Source organism: Esox lucius, chromosome 1 (assembly GCF_011004845.1).
Source record: "Esox lucius isolate fEsoLuc1 chromosome 1, fEsoLuc1.pri, whole genome shotgun sequence".
Classification (NCBI taxonomy): domain Eukaryota; kingdom Metazoa; phylum Chordata; class Actinopteri; order Esociformes; family Esocidae; genus Esox; species Esox lucius.
The window spans coordinates 1,238,865-1,263,929 of record NC_047569.1 but is presented as its reverse complement, the minus strand read 5'-3'; the positions used below and the strand labels follow the sequence as shown (position 1 = coordinate 1,263,929).

General features: G+C 44.1%; 1 protein-coding gene across 6 annotated transcripts in view; it reads left to right on the top strand.

Annotated features, from left to right (window-relative positions):
• Positions 1 to 24,467, top strand: part of LOC105029822 (diacylglycerol kinase delta) — a 94,105-nt gene extending 69,638 nt beyond the window's left edge. For 5 of the 6 annotated variants that reach the window (XM_010903358.3, XM_020047694.2, XM_010903360.3 and 2 more), the window contains 11 exons: positions 11,610 to 11,706; positions 11,833 to 11,940; positions 12,207 to 12,320; positions 12,441 to 12,575; positions 12,934 to 13,088; positions 13,317 to 13,428; positions 18,997 to 19,089; positions 19,179 to 19,298; positions 21,469 to 21,586; positions 22,119 to 22,249; positions 22,418 to 24,467. In XM_010903358.3, coding sequence (XP_010901660.1) covers positions 11,610 to 11,706; positions 11,833 to 11,940; positions 12,207 to 12,320; positions 12,441 to 12,575; positions 12,934 to 13,088; positions 13,317 to 13,428; positions 18,997 to 19,089; positions 19,179 to 19,298; positions 21,469 to 21,586; positions 22,119 to 22,249; positions 22,418 to 22,510 — 1,276 coding nt within the window. In that variant the 3' untranslated portion in view covers positions 22,511 to 24,467. The remainder of the gene's footprint in view (positions 1 to 11,609; positions 11,707 to 11,832; positions 11,941 to 12,206; positions 12,321 to 12,440; positions 12,576 to 12,933; positions 13,089 to 13,316; positions 13,429 to 18,996; positions 19,090 to 19,178; positions 19,299 to 21,468; positions 21,587 to 22,118; positions 22,250 to 22,417) is intronic. The other variant, XM_010903359.4, reaches the window with a different exon arrangement.
• Positions 24,468 to 25,065: the final 598 nt, after the last annotated feature.

Here is a 25,065-nt window from a genome sequence, read left to right as displayed (position 1 = left end):
AGACCACAGACCGTATGCAGTCAGAGACTAAAAAGTTGTGCTGTATGGCATGGCTAGCATGCAACAAAAAAAACATGCACCATAAAAAGATATGTCATGTAGCCAGTACTTCTAATTGCAACGTCATTACCTTTGTTTTTACCACGCAACCAGTGATCTGAAGTTGAAGTAATATTTTACCCATTGTATTCAAAATGATATGAACGAGATGGCAACTAAAAGCACGCTGGAGATTAAAACAAAAAGTCCACCCCCCCATTATGAATATTATTTAAAAGGGAAGTCCATTCTCCAGTCCTTCTTAATGAAATGGATAATGGCAGGTTCATGTAGCTTGTCTTTTGATTTTAAATCCGAAATAAGTTATTTTTCGATTGAGTTCAAAGCCAGGGTTGACAACTGGGCCACCACCATCCTTACGTACAGTAACTCTCACTCCACAAAAAATAACTAGTCAGGAAGCTAGGCTCAAGCGTGAGAAAACAAGATAAGGCTCACTATTGGCTCTGAATTGGTGACGTGTACTTGAGGCATCATACAATTATCCCACCTATTACAAGACAATTTGTGATTGGTTCATTCTACCGGCTTTCCAAAATGCAACACTAATTAAAGTAAAACCTGAGGGCCTATCCAATGAGCATTTCTCCCATGATACTACCATAGATAAATTCTTACTGGATATTTTTTTCTCTTGGAAATTAACCCTTCTTTTTCCAAGACAAACTGAGGAAATTCAGTAGGAAGATCACTACAATTAAGACAAAAAAGATTAAAACAATGAATCACATGACAGGATCATGCACCTATCATGCATTTATTGATATGTGTTTTATACAGTAGCCTAACGTAGCAGATATTGTCCTTGGTGCGTTAATCAAGAAAACAATATGAGATGGCAGCATTCTATTTACATTTACATGGGCTCCATTTAGATGCAGCCAGTTATTGTGGTAAGTTATGGACTGACATTGTATGTATATTAAACTAAATTAAGGGCATTGACAACTTGCATTTATTTAATTCCAAGTCAAGCTCTGTTCATAGTTTGCTATAAAACAAAGAATGTCTTTACCATAATGCACTGCTTTTTAAACAGAAAAGTGTGTATTAAGGGCAAAATGTAAACGCATTCTTAAATTGCGATTAACTACAGAAGATTGTGATTAATCACGATTAATTATTTTAATCATTTGACAGCACTAATATATATACACTCACCTAAAGGATTATTATGAACATCTGTTCAATTTCTCATTAATGCAATTATCTAATCAACCATTCACATGGCAGTTGCTTCAATGCATGTAGGGGTGTGGTCCTGGTCAAGACAATCTCCTGAATGTCAGAATGGGAAAGAAAGGTGATTTAAGCAATTTTGAGCGTGGCATGGTTGTTGGTGCTAGACGGGCAGGTCTGAGTATTTCACAATCTGCTCAGTTACTGGGATTTTGACGCACAACCATTTCTAGGGTTTACAAAGAATGGTGTGAAAAGGGAAAAACATCCAGTATGCGGCAGTCCTGTGGGCGAAAATGCCTTGTTGATGCTAGAGGTCAGAGGAGAATGGGCCGACTGATTCAAGCTGATAGAAGAGCAACTTTGACTGAAATAACCACTCGTTACAACCGAGGTATGCAGCAAAGCATTTGTGAAGCCACAACACACACAACCTTGAGGTGGATGGGCTACAACAGCAGAAGACCCCACCGGGTACCACTCATCTCCACTACAAATGGGCTCACCAAAATTGGACAGTTGAAGACTGGAAGAATGTTGCCTGGTCTGATGAGTCTCAATTTCTGTTGAAACATTCAGATGGTAGAGTCAGAATTTGGCGTAAACACAATGAGAACATGGATCCATCATGCCTTGTTACCACTGTGCAGGCTGGTGGTGGTGGTGTAATAGTGTGGGGGATGTTTTCTTGGCACACTTTAGGCCCCTTAGTGCCAATTGGGCATCATTTAAATGCCACGGCCTACCTGAGCATTGTTTCTGACCATCCCTTTATGACCACCATGTACCCATCCTCTGATGGCTACTTCCAGCAGGATAATGCACCATGTCACAAAGCTCCAATCATTTCAAATTGGTTTCTTGAACATGACAATCAGTTCACTGTACTGAAATGGCCCCCACAGTCACCAGATCTCAACCCAATAGAGCATCTTTGGGATGTGGTGGAACGGGAGCTTCGTGCCCTGGATGTGCATCCCACAAATCTCCATGCTGCAAGATGCTATCCTATCAATATGGGACAACATTTCTAAAGAATGCTTTCAGCACCTTGTTGAATCAATGCCACATAGAATTAAGGCAGTTCTGAAGGCGAAAGGGGGTCAAACACAGTATTAGTATGGTGTTCCTAATAATCCTTTAGGTGAGTGTATAATGATGTGCTTTTCACATCTCTGTTTAACATTTTCTCTGTAAAGCACTTTGGATGAATTGTGTTGTGTTTAAAGCGCTACATAAAAAAAAAGTTGACTTAACTGCATTTAGCCAAAATATCCAAAGTATCATTAATATTCTATACTCTCTTTTCCCCCACTGGCTAGACAACTATACATTATGTTTGATGTAATTAAAAAAGTTTGCTAAATTTATACCTAGAATTACAGAGTTTGAACGTATGCTACACATAAAACTAATAAGATTTACCTTAAAATGACAAAGTAAGTGGTTAAATTGTTGGACATAAACCTTTGTATTATGTGCTACATATTTAATTACAGATATTTATTGTCAATTTACATGCATTTATCAGTCATTTCAGAAAACAGAAAAAATACTGTGTAAATGATATAGTAATTATTCTGTAGAAAAATGCGGAATATATGTAATCTGTCATTATTGGCGTATTACTTAAAATAACAGTTGGATTGTTAATCTACAGATAATGTCTGTCATTTTACAGAGTTTTATATACAAGTTGAAAACAGAAAACCACTGTAAAAACATGAGCGTTATTTTCTGGGGTTTTTTGTGTGCTTAACTGGGAAAACAAAGGCTGTAAAATGTTTGAGCCTACCCTCCTAAGATTATGAGTGATTTAAAACATCTAGGTCATGGGATCAGGGAGCTATTCAATTTACACGCAATTTTGTCATGTGTGTTTAAAACAAATATTGAGTCCCATATTTTGGGAAAACTAAAGGGTGTGCAACACGCTGCTCTATGTAAGGAATAATGTAGCATCAAAATGATGTGTCTCAGTCTCATGTTGAGAGAGCTTTTGAAATGTCAAATGCTTCTCTAAAATTGTGTAGGTGCTAAACTGTGAAACCAAAGGCTGTGGAATATCTGAGCAATCCCTCTGAAGATTAAAACAGTGCTTTGAAGCATCTAGGTCATGTGATCAGGGAGCTATTGAAATTCTAAACTGCACATTGTTTTAATGTGTTCATAAACAATATATTAATATCTCTATAAACCATAAAAACAATTCGGCAATCTATAAAGAGCAACCCATTTCCATTTCTTCTTGAACAGTTTAACATTGGTTTGAGGTTTAAAGGTGATGTAGTCAGAGTTGTTGAGATTTGAAAATGTTGATGATGCACTTTACGACGTGCATACATTTCTATAAAAAATGGTTGTGGGCTACCTGAAAGAGTATTTTCAACGTAACGTTGCTTTTACATTTTGAACTTGAGGGGATGTACTTCTCTGACCACTAGAAAAGACTGATAATGAGGGTGGAAGATAGTAGGGAGACGTTAGCTACTATTTACATTAGGGAGTTTGCTTCACATGAGCGAGTTATGTTCAAAGCATTAAACTCAACCGATGCTGCCAAATGAACACGATTCTATACAATTTCCATACAAGTTTAGATGCGAGGGAACGGTTGACAAAAAAAGAAATTACAGAGAAAATATATTGACCGATATATTGATTTATTTAAGGTGGGCTAATTAATATTTTAGCATTTTTTGTTCATTTACATCATCATATATAGAGGAATAACCACATATTTATTCAGAAACTGTGTAAGAATGTGGGTAGCTACTATAGTTAAACCAGGCCAAATGTAGTAGCTTCCATCAAGCTAACTTCGCAAACGTCAAACTGGTAGTTATTCAGCGCTGAAAATTTACTTTTTAAAAACATAATTTAATCTATCACGTGACACTAATTAAAACATTGTAATAAGCAATTTTATATATTCCTTACCCCAAATGATTGACTTCATCCGCACATCAAATCTGCAAAAGTAATACTCCAGATCCAGTCTTCTGACTGGTCTAGAAATCATGACGGAAACAAGTAATCCTGCTGATAATGCACTAACCAATTATATTAGTTTGTAGTTTATGTTGTCATTTGTTTATGGCAGTTTTCAGACTAAAAATATGTGATTGGATAGCAGAGATATTAAGAGTAAAACCATTGGATTTAGGATTCCGAAATTAGAGCACTCCGGCTGGAAAAATATATTTTACCAAACTCAAGCTACTTCAACCAGAGTAACCATAGCAACAGGATTTTCCCCCTACTTTTCAAAAATAGCTCCAATGGAAAGTACTTTTTGAATCAGACCCACCAACACGGAGGAATGTTAATGTGGCTATTTAAATCAGAAAGAATTTAGAAAATATCTCTTACCAAACTCAAGCCATTTAAACAGCACTAATCAAGTTTTTTTTTTTTCATCCTTTATTTTACCAGGGGATGTCCCATTGAGACAGTCAAATATCTTTTTTACAAGGGAGCCCTGGGGCAACAATTACACAAATTACACAGAATCACAGAAACAGTCACAACAACAAAATTGATTTACAAAACATATGAAATTATAAAAAATAACATAAAGGGGTTATTTAAAACATGCGCATTGTTCAGATTTGGATTGCTTAAGTAATTGTTTAAAATGTTCAAGTGGGATGAAAACAGAAAGCTTCAAAACTTTTTGGAGCAAATTCCAACACCAAGGAGCAACATAACTAAAATCAGTCTTACCAAATTCAGTTGTTACACGTGGGATATTTAGAGTCAGAATGTTATTGGAGCGGATATTGTAAATGGAATGTTTCCTGGTTAACAAACTAATAAGATAGCTGGGTAAAATACCATTGATAGCTTTATAAATAGAAATGTGCCAATGGAGCCATGGAGCAGACCTAAAGAGCTAAAACCAGTCGCCTCAAAGATGACAGTGATGAGTGCGTGTCTTGGCATTAGTAATAAACCGTAATGCACCATGACAGACTGTGTCAAGTGCATGCAGCATGCTAGAGGCAGCATGCATATAAATAACATCCCCATAGTCCAAGACTGGTAAGAAAGTAGGACTGATCAATTTCTTCCTAGCTTGAAGAGTGAAACAGGATTTATTTCTAAAATAAAAGCCGAGCTTTACTCTCAGCTTTCTCACTAATTTATCAATATGAACTTTGAAGGTTAGCTTTTCATCCACAGACCAAGATATTTATAAGATGAAACATGTCAACAGGGGCCGGTGCGAAGAGGATCGGGCGGCAGTCGAAGGCAGGGGCCTAGACAACCCGATCTCTGGAAACGGAAACTGGCTCTAGGGACGTGGAATGTCACCTCGCTGGCGGGGAAGGAGCCTGAGTTAGTGCGTGAGGTTGAGAGGTTCCGATTAGAGGTAGTTGGGATCACCTTTACTCACGGCTTGGACTCTGGAACCACACTCCTTGAGAGAGGATGGACTCTTCAACACTCTGGAGTTGCCCATGGTGAGAGGCGGCGGGCAGCTCTTCCGCCATGTGTTGGAGTTTACCCCGGTGAACAAGAGGGTCGTTTCCCTGCGCCTACGGGTCGGGGATAGGTCTCTCACTGTTGTTTGTGCCTACGGGCCGAACGGCAGTGCAAAGTACCCGACCTTCTTGGAGTCTCTGGGAGGGGTGCTGGAAAGTGCTCCGACTGGGGACTCTATTGTTCTACTGGGGGACTTCAACGCCCACGTGGGCAACGACAGTGACACCTGGAGGGGCGTGATTGGGAGGAACGGCCCCCCTGATCTGAACCCGAGTGGTGTTCAGTTATTGGACTTCTGTGCTAGTCACAGTTTGTCCATAACGAACACCATGTTCAAGCATAAGGGTGTCCATCAGTGCACGTGGCACCAGGACACCCTAGGCCGCAGGTCGATGATCGACTTTGTTGTCGTCTCATCTGACCTGCGGCCGTATGTCATGGACACTCGGGTGAAGAGAGGGGCGGAGCTGTCAACTGATCACCACCTGGTGGTGAGTTGGATCCGATGGCGGGGGAGGAAGCTGGACAGACTCGGCAGGCCCAAGCGTACTGTAAGGGTCTGCTGGGAACGTCTGGCCGAGTCTCCTGTCAGAGAGATCTTTAACTCCCACCTCCGGCAGAGCTTCGACTGGATCCCGAGGGAGGTTGGAGATATTGAGACCGAGTGGACCATGTTCTCCACCGCCATTGTCGAAGCGGCTGCTCGGAGCTGTGGCCGTAAGGTCTCCGGTGCCTGTCGAGGCGGCAATCTCCGAACCCGGTGGTGGACACCGGAAGTAAGGGATGCCGTCAAGCTGAAGAAGGAGTCCTATCAGGCCTGGTTGGCTTGTGGGACTCCTGAGGCAGCTGACGGGTACCGACAGGCCAAGCGGGCTGCAGCCCGGGTGGTTGTGGAGGCAAAAACTCGGGCCTGGGAGGAGTTCGGTGAGGCCATGGAGAAGGACTATCGGCTGGCCTCGAAGAGATTCTGGCAAACCATCCGGCGCCTCAGGAGAGGGAAACAGTGCCCTACCAACGCTGTTTACAGTAGAGGTGGGCAGCTGTTGACCTCAACTGAGGATGTCGTCGGGCGGTGGAAGGAGTACTTCGAGGATCTCCTCAATCCCGCTGACACGTCTTCCATTGAGGAAGCAGAGGATGAGGGCTCAGAGGTGGACTCGTCCATCACCCGGGCTGAAGTCACAGAGGTGGTCAAGAAACTCCTCGGTGGCAAGGCACCGGGGGTGGATGAGATCTGCCCTGAGTACCTCAAGTCTCTGGATGTTGTGGGGCTGTCTTGGTTGACACGCCTGTGCAACATCGCGTGGCGGTTGGGGACAGTGCCTCTGGGATGGCAGACCGGAGTGGTGGTCCTTCTTTTTAAGAAGGGGGACCGGAGGGTGTGTTCCAACTATAGGGGGATCACACTTCTCAGCCTCCCCGGGAAAGTCTATGCCAGGGTTCTGGTGAGGAGAATACGGCCGATAGTAGAACCTCGGATTCAGGAGGAACAGTGTGGTTTTCGTCCGGGCCGTGGAACACTGGACCAGCTCTATACCCTCTACGGGGTGTTGGAGGGTTCATGGGAGTTTGCCCAACCAATCCACATGTGTTTTGTGGATTTGGAGGAGGCATTCGACTGTGTCCCTCGCGGCATCTTGTGGAGGGTGCTTGGGGAATATGGGGTCCTGGGTCCTTTGCTAAGGGCTGTCAGGTCCCTGTACAACCGAAGCAGGAGCTTGGTCCGCATTGCCGGCAGTAAGTCAGACTTGTTCCCAGTGCATGTTGGACTCCGGCAGGGCTGCCCTTTGTCACCGGTTCTGTTCGTCATTTTTATGGACAGAATTTCTAGGCGCAGCCAGGGGCCGGAGGGTGTCAGGTTTAGGGACCACACGATTTCATCTCTGCTCTTAGCAGATGATGTTGTCATGTTGGCCCCTACAAACCAGGACCTTCAGCATGCACTTGGACGGTTTGCAGCCGAGTGTGAAGCGGTGGGGATGAAAATCAGTACCTCCAAATCCGAGGCCATGGTTCTCAGTCGGAAAAGGGTGGCTTGCCCACTTCAGGTTGGTGGAGAGTGCCTGCCTCAAGTGGAGGAGTTTAAGTATCTAGGGGTCCTGTTCATGAGTGAGGGAAGGATGGAACGGGAGATTGACAGACGGATCGGTGCAGCTTCTGCAGTAATGCGGTCGATGTATCGGTCTGTCGTGGTGAAGAAAGAGCTGAGCCGCAAGGCGAAGCTCTCGATTTACCGGTCAATCTACGTTCCTACTCTCACCTATGGTCATGAGCTTTGGGTCATGACCGAAAGGACAAGATCCCGGATACAGGCGGCCGAAATGAGCTTTCTCTGCAGGGTGGCTGGGCGATCCCTTAGAGATAGGGTGAGAAGCTCGGTCACCCGGGAGGAGCTCAGAGTAGAGCCGCTGCTCCTCCACATCGAAAGGGGTCAGCTGAGGTGGCTTGGGCATCTTTTTCGGATGCCTCCGGAACGCCTTCCTGGGAAGGTGTTCCGGTCCCGTCCCACCGGGAAGAGACCCCGGGGAAGACCTAGGACACGCTGGAGGGACTATGTCTCCCGGCTGGCCTGGGAACGCCTCGGTGTCCCCCTGGAAGAGCTGGAGGAAGTGTCTGGGGAGAGGGAAGTCTGGGCATCCCTGCTTAGACTGCTGCCCCCGCGACCCGGCCCCGGATAAGCGGAAGATGATGCGATGCTATGCTATGATTTCAAATTTAACAATTATAGGCAAAATAGACAATTTAATGTTAAGAAATGTAAGTCTTACCCAAGCTACCAAAAAAGCCACAACAGAAGAGTTACTGCAAGAACAATTATCAGCAGTTATACTGTAAACATAAAACAAAATACATCATGTAATAATTTGCAACAATTCTTTTAAATGTTTGTGATCACTGAGACAGGATACAAGGTGAGGCGACAATATAGGCACAGTAATTAACATTTGTATTTCAAAGTAGTTTATAACTTTTAAATGTACATAAACCAATTGCATATAATCGTCTCCCATCATCAGAGGCGTCGCTATGATCACAATACATTCCGGGCTTAGCCCACCTTTTGCCCCGTTCGGGACAGAAAGTACATGGTTTTGAATGTACACGTGGAAGATTTCGACGTACACGCTAGCGGCCTACACGTCTACATTGTCATAATGCGCGATTAGAATTATAGATAAATAGATCAGGGGCTATTTTTGTTATTTTTATAAATGTTGGTAAATTTGAGATCCGGGGCTATTCATAAAAGATCCGAAGCTATAGCCCCGGACGCCCAGGCCTAACGACGCCACTGCCCATCGTTCACCAAAAAAAGCCGTTCAGAAATAGTTATTCGTTAGCGAATGACCCATCATTAGCCCATTAACGTTATGTTACGTAAACGGAGTCAAGGTCGTACTATAGGGGAATTTATGCTGGCTCACTGGAAAGATTCAGCTACAAAGATCGGAGCCAAATATCACTAGAACACCTCAAATTTCGCTAGCCCCATCGATTCACCAACCTTGGTCTCCTGAATCCGCCACTGAATCAAGAATGCAGCATGCTCTGTTATTTTAAATGTGTCCTATCAAAAACATTGAAAAGGGGAAGTTAAGGTTGGTACCTCTAGAAAAAAAAAAAAAACTAAAGCGCTTAAATGATATTGACCTGTTTTCCAACGTAATAAATATAAATAGGTCATATTACTCCGCCGAGACAGTGACAGAACCCACTCCACTCCCCATTCCAATGTTAAAATAAAATAATTTTTAACCAGTTTTGTTAATGGAGTTTCATTTATTTAATTTATTTATTCAAGCATTATCTATACTTTTTAAATCAATTGGTCAGAAATAACAAGATAACGAGCATAATTCTGTCATAAGGTAACTCGGTATGCTGACCGATCATGCTTACCAATATCATTGTGCATATAGTCACCCCCCCCCCACCCCACGAAAGGCTCATTCTGAGCCATTAATTTCCAACTTAATCTAAAAAAAATCCACATAAAGACAGACTCCAACCTAACTAAAGTGTGTGCAAAACAATATATAGATGCAAGAAAGTTCAAAGTCGTTTAACCTTGAATGGCCTTAACGATCATATTATTGATGGTTACAAGTTGAGCTAGCTGTACCGCTAGGTCCGGACTGTTATATTGGTTACTTAAAAAATGTAAGTCTTTAGTCGATAGCACACAGACTGTTTAAAAATAACCATTACTGGTACATATTTTTTTTTTAGAAACTAGAGCACTTACCATGTGCTTTCACTTCAGGAAAAATGGCTGTCTGCTCCTTGGCAAAATCCAGAAATTCTTGAATGCGTAAAATGCGTAAAGGAGGCGTGGTTTCACAACTCTTTGGGAGTTGAATCTCCCAACACCTCTCAAAGACACCAACTCTCTTACTCAATTGATTCCTATAGTGTTAAACCAAAACCTGTAGAGTGTAAATTAAACTCTTTGTTAAAAAAATGTGCTTAACTCCTGAAAATCAACTCTGAGGATTTTGCTGTGTGGCTTTGTGATTGCATCACTTTGGTTCATGCACACTCCACACAGGGTGTTGCTGCCTCCTCTGCCCTTTTCCACAGGGTCAGAGTGGATGACATTTGCGTCATGGCGTCGTGGTCGTCGCCTTCAGCGTTTGTGCGTTTCTATTTACTAGACGTGTCTCCATCTTCCCCTGTTCATTCGGTCCTCGGTGCGGCTGCCTGAGATCTCTGAACTTTGTTAAGGAGTCATGTGCTTTGCCTTAATTCTATCCTCTCCTTATCAGTGCTGGACCTTGTGGCATGTTGGCTCTGGGGTATTGTCACTGTTTACCGATACACTTGGTGTAGGTTTGCTTCCTAACATTTCATAATTTTTTGGGATTCTCATGCCCCTCATCTCGTGATGTGTGGTGCATGGGTATTTTCTGTTGTGTTGTGCTTTCTGTTGTGGATAACATTTCCCTCTCACTTGAGCTCAACATCCTTTCTCCTTGGGTTGGCCTATGTTTCATGGGCCTACACTTGGGGGGATTCCATCATTACGCATTTGATCATCCCTTTCTGACCTTGTCAGCTGTCAGGGATGTTTTCGTCTTGGGGTTTTTGGGGTCGGTTTTTACTGGACCCTGTGAGCTTACCGGTGTTCCAGCAGGGAGTACATTTTGGCTCCACTCCACTCATATAACCAGAGTTACATTCCTGGTAACTAACAGTCTTGGCATAGCCGGCTTCTCCTACCCAGTCGTACTTCAGTTGTTGATACTGTACCATTTTATCAGTTTGTTCAACATGACAATATATTTGAAAAGTACGAAAAACTGATTTGAATGAAAACAATATAAACGCTATAGGAATAATAACGGGCTAAATTACTACAACGTAAACATTTTAATTAGCTTGGAATTGACATTGGCAAATTACCTACTAACACTGTACCCGGTTCTCTGGAGCATAAATTCCTATAAAGTATAAAAGAGGGATCAAATGGAGTCTTAACCTTTTGACAAACAGTGGTGACAGCCCTAGCAAATTAAACAAATGTTGGAAGCGATCACCTCTGCTTAAACTGTCCTCGCAGTGTTTTTTTCCTTTCAAAAAAGCAAGTACCTGTTTGTATCTTAAGCAGGGGTGTAGAATTATAGAGCAGTTTTACAGACCAGTCAATGTGACCCCCTTTGAAAAGAGTGAAAATCTGGGGATCCATTGACCCTGACCCCATCCAATACACAATACAAACCTACGCCGTTGATCTCAAGGTTTGTGCCACTGCACTCCACACAGCTTTCTGTAGTTGAACATGAAATTTATTTCTCAATGTTTTGTGTTCTGTTCTGTGTTTCGGTTCTTATGCTTTTGTGTGCTCGGTCACTTTCTTAAGCTCTGGGTCGGTCTGTGTTTAGGAGTCGCACAAAGAACATGATGTGGTATGGGGTTCTGGGCACCAAGGAGCTGCTGCATCGCACCTACAAGAACCTGGAGCAGAAGGTGCTGCTGGAAGTAAGATAACAACAGTACAAATGGGTACCGCATTGACATGTTGTTAGAATATTCCAGATGAAGCCAGTTCTGGATAAGAGCACCTTCTAAATTACTTAAGATGTTACCTTGTGTGTTTGTGTTCAGTGCGACGGGAGGCCAATCCCCCTACCCAGCCTTCAGGGTATAGCAGTCCTAAACATCCCAAGCTATGCCGGTGGAACCAACTTCTGGGGCGGAACTAAAGAGGATGATGTAAGTGTCAGCAATACCCTTTCTATGTGTTTTTGTTGTTACATAACTGATCTCTATTGTCAGATGGATCCTTTATATATAAAAAATACAAAGTCATTTTGGGGTGGCAGATCTCATAGGGCTTTTAGTAGGGTTATGTAAAACACATCTATTGGATCGTAATTATTATTCAACCCCTTCCTTTTGCAATTTCAGACCACTGTCGGCACAAATCTAGTCCATTTTACATCACTGAACAAACCAATCTCATGTTGTCTTCCTGGCAGACTTTCACTGCACCGTCCTTTGACGATAAGATCCTGGAGGTGGTGGCTGTGTTTGGCAGCATTCAGATGGCTGTGTCTAGAGTTATCAACTTGCAGCACCATCGCATTGCACAGGTAACACAAACGCTATAGTCCTTTTCAGGTGTACAGTAGTTGTGACGACAAATATGTATAGAAACATTGATTTGCAAATGGCATCCAATATGTTAACCCACGTTGGCTGTTGTGTTGCAGTGTCGTACAGTTAAGATCACCATCCTAGGGGACGAGGGTGTGCCGGTGCAAGTGGATGGAGAGGCTTGGGTTCAGCCCCCTGGATACATCAATATCATTCATAAGAACCGCACCCAAACGCTCACCAGAGACAGAGTGAGTATCCCTACTAATTGTGGGGAGTATTTATTTTTATTTGCGCATACATTTTTTTGTAAGCAGTTGAACTGACCTTGTGGCGGCCAGGATGTTTTTCAGGTCCGGTTATGGTCTGGGAATATTTTGCATCATTAGCCTTAAAACCTTAGAAATTTAGACTTATGACAATTTTTTTATTAATTTTATTTTTTATTTATTTAGAATTTGTATCTGTCCCCTGTGAATGTTTCTGCTTATATTGCGGCTGAATGTTTACTTGAAATATCACGTCTGACCTGCCATGACAAATTTTCCTTCTGGGAAAAATAAATATATTTGATTATATTGTATTTAACTTGCTGCATATTTGCCCCAGGCCTTTGAGAGCACACTGAAGTCATGGGAAGATAAGCAGAGGTGCGAGTTCCCCCGTCCACAGCCCCAGAATGCCTTGCAACCGGAAATCGTGTCTGAGGAAGAGGCCTCCCAGATCAACCTATTTGGCCAGGCAGCCGGAGCTCTCATCCACAGGTAAGATACATTTAAAAAAAATTATTAATTCTGGAATTGGATTAAAACTGGATAGGTTTGAAATGTTTAGTGTGCTGTACTCACATTGTTATTTCAAATTTCTACTAGACTTTGAAATAAAATTACATTGGGAATAAAACACACACTTATGGAATGCTTATGCTTTGTGTTGTGTAATTTCCCAGAAACTTTAGCTTCTAGAGGTTGTCAGTAACTATGTGTTCCCAGTATTCGAGAGATAGCCCAGTCTCACCACAGTATGGAGCAGGAGCTGGCCCATGCAGTCAACGCTAGCTCAAAAGCAATGGATGTGGTCTACGCCAACTCTAAGAGCACAGGGGTACGTAGGTCTCCTTTTCCACTTTTCTCCTGTTGCCCTCCAACAGGGGTGCCCATGTTGCCTGATAGGCAGTCTTTTTCTAGGGCTCTGATACTGTATATTTATATTATACGTTAAGTTTCAATTTGCAGGAGTTTGTCTCCTGCTTTTATTTCGTTCCCGTATAGGGCAGACCTCGTATCTTTTAACCTACAAGTTACAAGGCTGGGTTTGTGCATTATATGTGTGTGAAAGTAGGTTGCAAGGCCAAAGTCTTGCCCTACACTCACACAGAGCATTGTGGGTAATGTGATGCTGTAATAGATCTATAAAGTAAGGTATACTTAACTCAATTTAACTCTATTTCCAGTTATAATTTTTTATAAAGAATGTTGTGTGCACAACCACGTTTATTAAATATATTATAATAGAAGTACAACTTGTTGATTTAAAATGAAATGCCTCAGTCAGACCAGGGTCCAACACTAACTTTTTTTCTCACTGTGACTGGGGTCTGAAATCTACTGTCCCGGAGTGTATTTTTACTGGCCCAAACTGAATTAAAACACAATACAATTCTATTGTACCGAAATATTGTATGTAAATATCAAATCATCAGAATATTGATTTATACCACAGTTTTCCATGTGATGTGAGACATGAGAACAAATGGGATCAATTGCTGTTAACATAAATATGATGCAACGGACTATGTCATGGACAGTCTGTGAATGGTTTCTCCCTCTTTACAACATGATAGGCAGTTGTAATTAGTTTTTCAATTTGGCTACACGCCCCCTTATTCATTCAGAGCTGGCAGATGGTCGTTGATGCGTCCGCAGGGTTTTCTGCAGCCTGTTAGGCCGCAATACACCTGACGTTGTGCAGAGACTTGAGAGCCGGGTTTTTGGTAGTTCCCTTGAAAAACGACCCTGCCTTATCTGCTTTCTTCAGGAACTCGCGACATGTACGGCAGTACTTGTCCCTTGTCATTATTGTTTTTGAATCTGTTCTTTCAACGAAAACAAAAATGATTCCGTTTGCTTTGCCTCTTGTGATGCCATGTTTGGGTCCTGCTCTAGAATGCACTATGAACTATGATTGGTCAAACAGACCTGGACATTGAATTTTGTTGGTCAAAAAGACTACACTGGTTCTGTACCACACTGTACCACACCCTGTTCACAAACTTAACCCTCACTTTTGGCAGGTTTGTTTTTGATTAAGTTTTTATGTTAAGTTTTTCCAAAAGGTTGGGACGCTGTGTAAAATGTAAATAAAAACACAATACAATGACATGTTCCAAATCCTGGGGCAAGACTGCCACTGCCTTCTGGGCCCGAGCTCATTTAAGATGAACTGTGGCAGAGTGCCCCTCCTTAAACTGCCACCTTAACGTGGTGGAGGGGTTTGAGTACCCGAGTGACCCTAGGAGCTATGTTGTCTGGGGCTATATGCCCCTGGTAGGGTCTCCCAAGGCAAACAGGTCCTAGGCGACGGGTCAGACTAAGAGTGGTTCAAAACACCCCTTAATGATGAACATTTTCTTGAGTTCCGTGACGTCGCCCGGTATGGCGCAGCCGGGGCCCCACCCTGGAGCCAGGCCCGGGGTTGGGGCTCGTACGCAAGCGCCTGGTGGCCGAGCCTTTCCCCATGGGGCCCGGCCGGGCTCAGCCCGAACGAGCGACGCGGGGCCGCCTTCCCGTGGGCTCACCACCCACAGGAGGGACCATAAGGGGTCGGTGCAGAGAGGATTGGGCGTCAGTCGAAGGCGGGGGCCTAGACAACCCGATCCCTGGACACGGAAACTAGCTCTAGAGATGTGGAACGTCACCTCGCTGGCGGGGAAGGAGCCTGAGATCGTGTGTGAGGTTGAGAGATCGTGTGTGAGGTCGGGATCACCTCTACGCACGGCTTGGGCTCTGGAACCACACTCCTTGAGAGAGGATGGACTCTTCACCACTCTGGAGTTGCCCATGGTGAGAGGCGGCGGGCTGGTGTGGGTTTGCTTATAGTTCCCCAGCTCAGCCGCCATGTGTTGGAGTTTACCCCGGTGAACGAGAGGGTCGGTTCCCTGCGCCTACGGGTCGGGGATAGGTCTCTCACTGTTGTTTGTGCCTACGGGCCGAACGGCAGTGCAGAGTACCCGACCTTCTTGGAGTCTCTGGGAGGGGTGCTGGAAAGTGCTCCGAATGGGGACTCTATCGTTCTACTGGGGGACTTCAACGCCCACGTGGGCAACGACAGTGACACCTGGAGGGGTGTGATTGGAACCCGAGCGGTGTTCAGTTATTGGACTTCTGTGCTAGTCACAGTTTGTCCATAACGAACACCATGTTCAAGCATAAAGGTGTCCATCAGTGCTCATGGCACCAGGACAACCTAGGCCGCAGGTCGATGATTGACTTTGTTGTCGTTTCATCTGACCTGCGGCCGTATGTCTTGGACACTCGGTGAAGAGAGGGGCGGAGCTGTCAACTGATCACCACCTGGTGGTGAGTTGGATCCGATGGCGGGGGAGGAAGCTGGACAGACTCGGCAGGCCCAAGCGTACTGTAAGGGTCTGCTGGGAACGTCTGGCCGAGTCTCCTGTCAGAGAGATCTTTAACTCCCACCTCCGGCAGAGCTTCGACTGGATCCCGAGGGACCATATTCTCCACCGCCATTGTCGAAGCGGCCACTCGGAGCTGTGGCCAAAAGGTCTCCAGTGCCTGTCGAGGCGGCAATCCCCGAACCCGGTGGTGGACACCGGAAGTAAGGGATGCCGTCAAGCTGAAGAAGGAGTCCTATCAGGCCTGGTTGGCTTGTGGGACTCCTGAGGCGGCTGACTGGTACCGACAGGCCAAGCGGACTGCAGCCCGGGTGGTTGTGGAGGCAAAAACTCGGGCCTGGGAGGAGTTCGGTGAGGACATGGAGAAGGACTATCGGCTGGCCTCGAAGAGATTCTGGCAAACCGTCCGGCGCCTCAGGAGAGGGAAACAGTGCCCTACCAACGCTGTTTACAGTAGAGGTGGGCAGCTGCTGACCTCAACTGGGGATGTCGTCGGGCGGTGGAAGGAGTACTTCAATGACCTCCTCAATCCCGCCGTCACGTCTTCCATTGAGGAAGCAGAGGATGAGGGCTCAGAGGTGGACTCGTCCATCACCCGGGCTGAAGTAACTGAGGTGGTCAAGAAACTCCTCTGTGGCAAGGCACCGGGGGTGGATGAGATCCGCCCTGAGTACCTCAAGTCTCTGGATGTTGTGGGGCTGTCTTGGTTGACACGCCTGTGCATCATCGCGTGGCGGTTGGGGACAGTGCCTTTGGGATGGCAGACCGGGGAGGTGGTCCCTCTTTTTAAGAAGGGGGACCGGAGGGTGTGTTCCAACTATAGGAGGATCACACTTCTCAGCCTCCCCGGGAAAGTCTATGCCAGGGTTCTGGAGAGGAGAATACGGCCGATAGTAGAACCTCGGATTCAGGAGGAACAGTGTGGTTTTCGTCCGGGCCGTGGAACACTGGACCAGCTCTATACCTTCTACGGGGTGTTGGAGGGTTCATGGGAGTTTGCCCAACCAGTCCACATGTGTTTTGTGGATTTGGAGAAGGCATTCGACTGTGTCCCTCGCGGCGTCCTGTGGAGGGTGCTTTGGGAATATGGGGTCCTGGGTCCTTTGCTAAGGGCTGTCAGGTCCCTATACGACCGAAGCAGGAGCATGGTCCGCATTGCCGGCAGTAAGTCAGACTTGTTCTCCGGCAATGCTGCCCTTTGTCGCCGGTTCTGTTCATAATTTTTATGGACAGAATTTCTAGGCGCAGCCAGGGGCCGGAGGGTGTCAGGTTTAGGGACCACACGATTTCGTCTTTGCTCTTTGCGGATGATGTTGCCGCGTTGGCCCCTTCAAACCAGGACCTTCAGCATGCGCTGGGACGGTGTGCAGCCGAGTGTGAAGCGGTGGGGATGAGAATCAGTACCTCCAAATCCGAGGCCATGGTCCTCAGTCGGAAAAAGGTGGCTTGCCCACTTCAGGTTGGTGGAGAGTGCTTGCCTCAAGTGGAGGAGTTTAAGTATCTAGGGGTCTTGTTCACGAGTGAGGGAAGGATGGAACGGGAGATTGACAGACGGATCGGTGCAGCTTCTGCAGTAATGTGGTCGATGTATCGGCCTGTCGTGGTGAAGAAAGAGCTGAGCCGCAAGGCGAAGCTCTCGATTTACCGGTCAATCTACGTTCCTACTCTCACCTATGGTCATGAGCTTTGGGTCATGACCGAAAGGACAAGATCCCGGATACAGGCGGCCGAAATTAGCTTTCTCCGCAGGGTGGCTGGGCGATCCCTTAGAGAGGGTGAGAAGCTCGGTCACCCGGGAGGAGCTCGGAGTAGAGCCGCTGCTCCTCCACATCGAGAGGGGTCAGCTGAGGTGGCTAGGGCATCTGTTTCGGATGCCTCCGGAACGCCTTCCTGGGATGGTGTTCCGGTCCCGTCCCACCGGGAGGAGACCCCGGGGAAGACCTAGGACACGCTGGAGGGACTATGTCTCCCGGCTGGCCTGGGAACGCCTCGGTGTCCCCCCGGAAGAGCTGGAGGAAGTGTCTGGGGAGAGGGAAGTCTGGGCATCCCTGCTTAGACTGCTGCCCCCGCGACCCCGCCCCGGATGAAGCGGAAAAAGATGAATGAATGAATGAATGTGGCAGAGTGCATTACTGGTCTGATGAATGAAAAATATTAATTACTTTTGTGAATCATGGCGGGAATCATAGGCCTCTGGACTAAACAGGAGTTGGACCATCCTGCTTATCTGTGCACTGTGCAAAAGCTAGCATCCGTGATGGTATGGGGGTACATTAGTGCACATGGCATGGGTGACTTGAACATCTGTGAAAAGGCACCATTAATGCTTAACAATATTTACAGGTTTTGGAGCTACATAGGCTGCCATCTAGACAACATCTTTCTCAGGGAAGGCTTTGCTCATTTCAGCAAGACAATGCCAAATCACATTTTGCATGTATTACCACAGCATGGCTCCATAGTAAGAGTCTGGAAGTGCAGTCAGGCCATACCTGTCAATCAATGAAAACATTTGCCGCATTATGAAACTAAAAATACGACCAAGAAGACTCTTATATCCTATATCAAACCGAGAATGGGAAAACATTTCTTTTAACAATACTCTGTAAGCGTTTGGGAACTGAGGAGACCAATTGCTGTAACTTTGAAAGTAAACAGGTGATGCAACACAGTGGTAAACATGCCCCTGTCACAACTTTTTTGCCACGTGTTGCTAGCATCAAATTATAAATGGTCATGTATTTTTCCAAAAACAATGACATTTCTCAGTTTCAACATTTGCTATGTTGTCTTTGTACTGTTTTTAAATAACTATAAGGATAAATGAATTGCACATAATTGCTTTCTGTTTTTATTTGCATTTACCCAGTGTCCCAAACTTTTTGGAAAAAGGGTTTGATATACAAAAAGGGGAAAACAAAAATTGTTCAGTCAAATCACATACACATTCCCATCCCCACTTTTGTAGTAAACTAAATTCAACGTAGTACGCGTAACTATATGTATGTACTGTGTTCACATCTTTCCATTCCATGCAGGGTCTTAACTGCAGTGTCGTCGTTCAGATGGTCAGCAATGTCAAGGTCCTTCACAGTGAGACTGAGCTGTTACTGGCAGGCAAGATGTGCCTGGTATGTCTTAAATGAGTCTGTCTGTACCTAAGTTTTGTGTATGAGTTTGTGAGTCAGTGGTGTTTTTCTAACAGTGTGTGTCTTTTCAGCAGTTGGACCCCCCTCAGAAGGAGCAGTTGACTGGAGCCTTGGGCGCTGTGGCCCAGCAGCTACGCAGACTGGTGGATATACCCTGGCTGTGTCAGCTGATTGAACCTGGAGATGATGAGGTAGAACCGCTGCCGAACAAGATTGTCTTTGTATGAATGTGGATCGGTAATATGTTCATATATTTCTAATAGGAACAGGTTAATGTCCACACGTTTCCTTGATTTTCGATCTTTATGGCTTTATAGTACATACACATACAGTGAGGGAAAATATTATTTGATCCCCTGCTGATGTTTGCCAACTGACAAAGAAATTGTTATTCTATAATTTTAATGGTATGTTTATTTTAACAGTGAGAGACAAAATAACAACAAAAGTATCCAGAAAAATGAAATAAGTATTCGACCCCTCTGCAAAACATTACGTAATACTTTGTGGCAAAACCCTTGTTGGCAATCACAGAGGTCAGACGTTTCTTGTAGTTGGCCACCAGGTTTGCACACTCCTCTTTGCAGATCTTCTCCAAGTCATTAAGGTTTTGAGGCTGACGTTTGGCAACTCGAACCCTCAGCTCCCTCCACAGATTTTCTATGGGATTAAGGTCTGGAGACTGGCTAGGCCACTCCAGGACCTTAATGTGCTTCTTCTTGAGCCACTCCTTTGTTGCCTTGGCCGTGTGTTTTGGGTCATTGTCATGCTGGATTACCCATCCACAACTCATTTTCAATGCTCTGGCTGAGGGAAGGAGGTTCTCACCCTAGATTTGACGGCACATGGCCTCGTCCATCGTCCCTTTCACGCGGTGAAGTTGTCCTTTCCCCTTAGCCCCCCCAAAAGCATAATGTTTCCACCTTATGTTTGATGGTGGGGATGGTGTTCTTGAGGTCATAGGCAGCATTCCTCCTCCAAACACGGCGAGTTGAGTTGATGTCAAAGATCTCGATTATGGTTTCATCTGACCACAACACTTTCACCCAGTTCTCCTCTGAATCATTCAGATGTTTATTGGCAAACTTTAGATGGGCCCGTACATGTGCTTTCTTGAGCAGGGGGACCTTGCGGGCGCTGCAGGATTTCAGTCCTTCGCGGTGTAGTGTGTTACCAATTGTTTTCTTGGTGACTATGGTCCCAGCTGGATTGACATCCTTGGGCAACTCTTTGGTCTTGGCGATGGTGGAGAGTTTGGAATCTGATTGATTGCTTCTGTGGACAGGTGTCTTTTATACAGATAACAAACTGAAATTAGGAGCACTTCCTTTAAGAGGAGCACTCCTAATCTCAGCTCGTTACCTGTATAAAAGACACTTGGGAGCCAGAAATCTTTCTGATTGAGAGGGGATCAAATACTTATTTCACTCATTAAAATGCAAATCAATTCATAATATTTTTGACATGCATTTTTCTGGATGTTTTTGTTGTTATTCTGTCTCTCACTGTTCAAATAAACATAAAAATTATAGACAGATAATTTCTTTGTCAGTTGGCAAACATCAGCAGGGGATCAAATAATATTTTCCTTCACTGTACACACACACATGATACATCTCTCTCAGGCCAGTTCTATGTCATGCTACGCTCTACTGCCAGCTAATAGATACTATGTCATTGCATCTCTTAGAATGTGTGAATCGGGTGAAGGCGTGTTGGGCAGTACTGGTGTTAAATTGATTACTCTTTCCCCTGACCCTTGAGAGAGAAATCCAGTAGGTGTCTCCATAGAATGGCCTATGGAAGGCCTGAGAAGACTGCAGCTGGATGCTATTAGGACCATCTTAGTTATTTTTTATTTCAGTAATAGGGATTCGAAAGGGGTCCCAGTCCAGTGCTACCGCAGATTACTTATCAAGATATATATAATCTTAAATCATTCAAATTATAGAACGTCATATAACATTTCTTGCAATCCCTCTTTTTTATGATGCTTATGAGAAGTTAAAGTATTTGCTCAGTGGATAAAAGAAAAATTCCCCTTAATCTTTTGAGATGAAGGGGAGTTTCAACTGGCTAATAGGCAGTCTAGAGATGGATGAGCTGGCCAATCAGCAGTTCTCTCACACTGCCATATGTTTTACACAAGTATTATTTTACTGTAAAGCTACTTTAAATTTTTTTAAATACAACAAATTGAAATAAAAGTGACTTTACCCATATTGGGAACTTATTAAAGGTAATATTTCATAGACATATTTTATCAGGAGTGGTCTGTCTGTCGCACTCAGTGTCTATGGGCCAACCTTTCCATCTGGCTGACTAACCCGTCTGTATTTCTTTCTAATTGTATTCCTGCAGGGAAACCTGACAGATTTCTCCAAGCGCAGCCGCAGTGCCAAATTTCGTCTTGTCCCCAAATTCAAGAAGGACAAAAACAACAAGAACAAGGAGGCAGGTGCGACTCTAACACTGCCAGGTAAAACGGTACTCTCGTGTTGCCTCTCTCTCGCTCCCTCTACTTCTTTAATTCACTATCTCACAACAATGAGTCTGGATACACTGGGTTCAATAATTATGGGACAAAATTGTGTCAACACTCTTTGGTAATCACGTTCAATGATTTCTGAGGCTGCCACAGACTTCCACACGCAACCAATCTCCCTGATTATGATTGGTTTACTGCTGGCCCACTGGCTCCAGGGAGACATAGTTGCAGATGTATGACCAGCTTACCCCCTCCTGTAACTAATTTACCCATAAAAGAAAAAAATTTGAAAATCAGAGGATGACCTTAGATCAGCATCTCTTGACAGCTTAAACATACACTGTCATAATTTGCTTATGGTCTTGAGTAGGTTGAAGTTCCTCCTAACCATTGATACAGGATTAGATTCGTTAGAACCTCTGTATCAATCAAAATTAGGATTACAGTGCTACAGTTAAGGGCTATGGCAGTGTTGTGGCATCTCTCTGTGGTGTGGGTCTGAAGGGGGTCTTCCTTTCTGCAGTGTACCAGTGGGGTACAGAGGAGGTGGCCGCCTGGCTGGAGGTCATCTGTCTCACAGAGTACAAGGAGATCTTTATCAGGCATGACGTGCGCGGCGCCGAGCTGCTGCACTTGGAGAGGAGGGACCTAAAGGTACTAAGCACACACAAAAAAGGGATATCTCAAATTCTTTCCTTCCGCCCCTGTTCAATTCCATTCACTGATTTGACTGGAAGTTGGTGGTAGGAGAAATGGTGCAAACTCCTACTTACCAATAGATACAGACATTGAGGGTTTGTGTGTGTGTGTCATCCATTGCAGGACTTGGGGGTGACGAAGGTTGGCCACATGAAGCGTATCCTGCACGGTATCAGAGAGTTGAGTCGGAGCAACAGCACTGCCAGCGAGGCCTAGTCTCTGTCCTGTATATCTGTATGTGTTGCGTCAGACCTTCCACCCAAAATGACTGTAACCAGCCATGCTGTATCCACACTTCCCAAGCCTGACCAAACATTGATCCTCTTGAACCCAACGACAGCCAATAACTCATTTATACCCTTAAAATCTGACTTGAGTCAGCCAATCAAATGTACTGCTTTGCCTTTCTTTACAACCAATATGAACAGCGTCAGTCAACCAAATTAAGTACAAACCTGGGTGGCTCAAAAAATAAAATCGTCTTTGGGGAAGAGTGTTCAATGAGGTAAGCTGAGAAAGGAAAGTCAGGACAGATTGCAGATTGCTGAATACTACGAAAAAAACAACCAGAACAACTAAACTACCCAAAATGCCTTATCAACTAACCAGCATCAGAATCCAGCAGCTGGTCCTAAATTACTGGACCAAAATGTTACATCTTCATACATTTCAGACACGTTACATCCAAATCAAAGAAGCTATAGAAGCATATCAAAAGGCCTGCTATTCTTTACAGAGGGCAATACCTTTGTCCAGAGGTTGACCTCAATTGGTAATGAGCTGCATTGGAGGACACTAGGAGTCTTTTGGGATGTAGAGTTGGCTCCATAGATTATATTTTCATGGTTTCCACTGTGATTCCATGGTTTCCACTGTGATTATGGATAGATTATGAATAGACTGAGTTTTTGTATTGAATTTTGTGTATACATACTGGATATGTTTTCTCAGAGTTTAAACTAGTATGTTTGTGAACCTGACGTGGGATGCCAGGGAATTCGCTCCCTAAAGAACACAGGGTGAGTTCTGATGTACCAAGGTTAGCTGCAAAAATCAACCTATCAATACATCTATCAGTCATGTGAATTGAACCATTAACCCCTAGCATTTCCAGGTGTGTGTAGAATGTTTAGTTCCCTTTAAGTCTTTCTTCATTCCTGTTTTTTTATATAACAGCTATTGAATGTGAGGTACAAAGCCAGATAGATAAGCACGGTCCCTGCTTTGTCACCAAACGTCCTATATTAGAGCATGAAGCACTCATGATGGTTGTGTTCAAGAGTAGGGATTACTGTACCACAAACCTCTGTTTTTAGAGATTCAGGTTGTATATCTCAACATCAAAGCATTTCCCACTTACTGAATATGACTCCATATGATGTGTTGTAGGGAAAAGCCGAACTCAACAATGCCTTGCATAATCTAGTAGCTGGCACGGGGTGTGTGGAGAACAACTATGCACTCTGGTGTCAAGTAGATTTACTGTAGACATGTCATATTGTCAAAGAAAAGAACAATGCCTTTATATTATTCATCCTGGAGAATGTAGGATGTACCGGACCCAGATTAAGTTATAGATTACAAAAGCACGCTCAATGGAGAATCTACCTCGAAAGTGCTTATTCTTATAGGAGTGAACTTAATCTGGGGCCAGGAAACCAGCCTATAACATTTTTCCTGTCCCTTTTTTGTTTAGAATTTAAAATGTACTGTACTCCCTAGGCAGATCTGATAGGATTGGATGAGTCCACTGGCAAAATAGGTGAAATTGTCGCCAATTATGTCATCCTTTTTGATCTGAAGACGTGACCTAGGATTTTATTTCCTGATCAAGTTTCTTTCGGGCAAACCTAGGTCTTTCCCTCTCAGTCAAGTGTAGATTTCTTACAGTTTACATTCTCTCTTGCCTCACAGGGGTGTGAACGTTCTCTTTATAGTCATATAATTTCCCTGCTCAGAACGTTTAGCTTTACCCCTTTTTTCTATACTTGTCCTCATTTGAGAACCTTGGTGGGCTGTCTCTTGCCCATTCCAGTATTTATTAATTTATACATTAGACGATATTGTATGGTATGCCTCTCTTTTCCATGTACATAAGCTCCATCCCTGGGCTGTAAATATGTCCGTCTTGTACAGTGAAATACCACCATCCTGTAATAAACAAATGTCTATATCGGAGTCTTGTTTGTTTTTTTGTAAGTCACATTAAAGAGTAGTGAATTGCAGTATTTTGCCATGTTTAGAAAAAGTTAACACAGAACAATTTCTGTGTGCAATTTGCCAGCAATAGCTAACTACTGTTAGTGCAGTGTAGCAATTAGGTTCAACTGCTTTGCTCAGTTATAAAGGGCAGATGTTTCACATTGCTTATTCAGGGATTCAGTCAAGTGATTATGGATAAGGAATTTATTGGCCAGTACAGATAACTGCATTTGTATTTATTGACTATCAGCTATCTGTATGTTCTAAAAACAATAAATAATTTAAATGATACACACTACTGTTCACTAATCCAAGTTTATCATTGAAAGGGTAATTTATCATAAGAAAACCCTTTTGCAATTCTGTTAGTACAGCTGAAAATGGTTGTGCTGACTAGAAGCAATATAACTGGCCTTCAGACTAGTTGAGTATCTAGAGCATGAGCAATTGTGGGTTCGATTACAGGCTCAGAAACAAACAAAACTTTCTTCTGAAACCCTTCAGTCTATTCTTGTTCTGAGAAATTCCATGTGAGAAAATTGCCAAAAACTGAAGATCTTGTACGACTT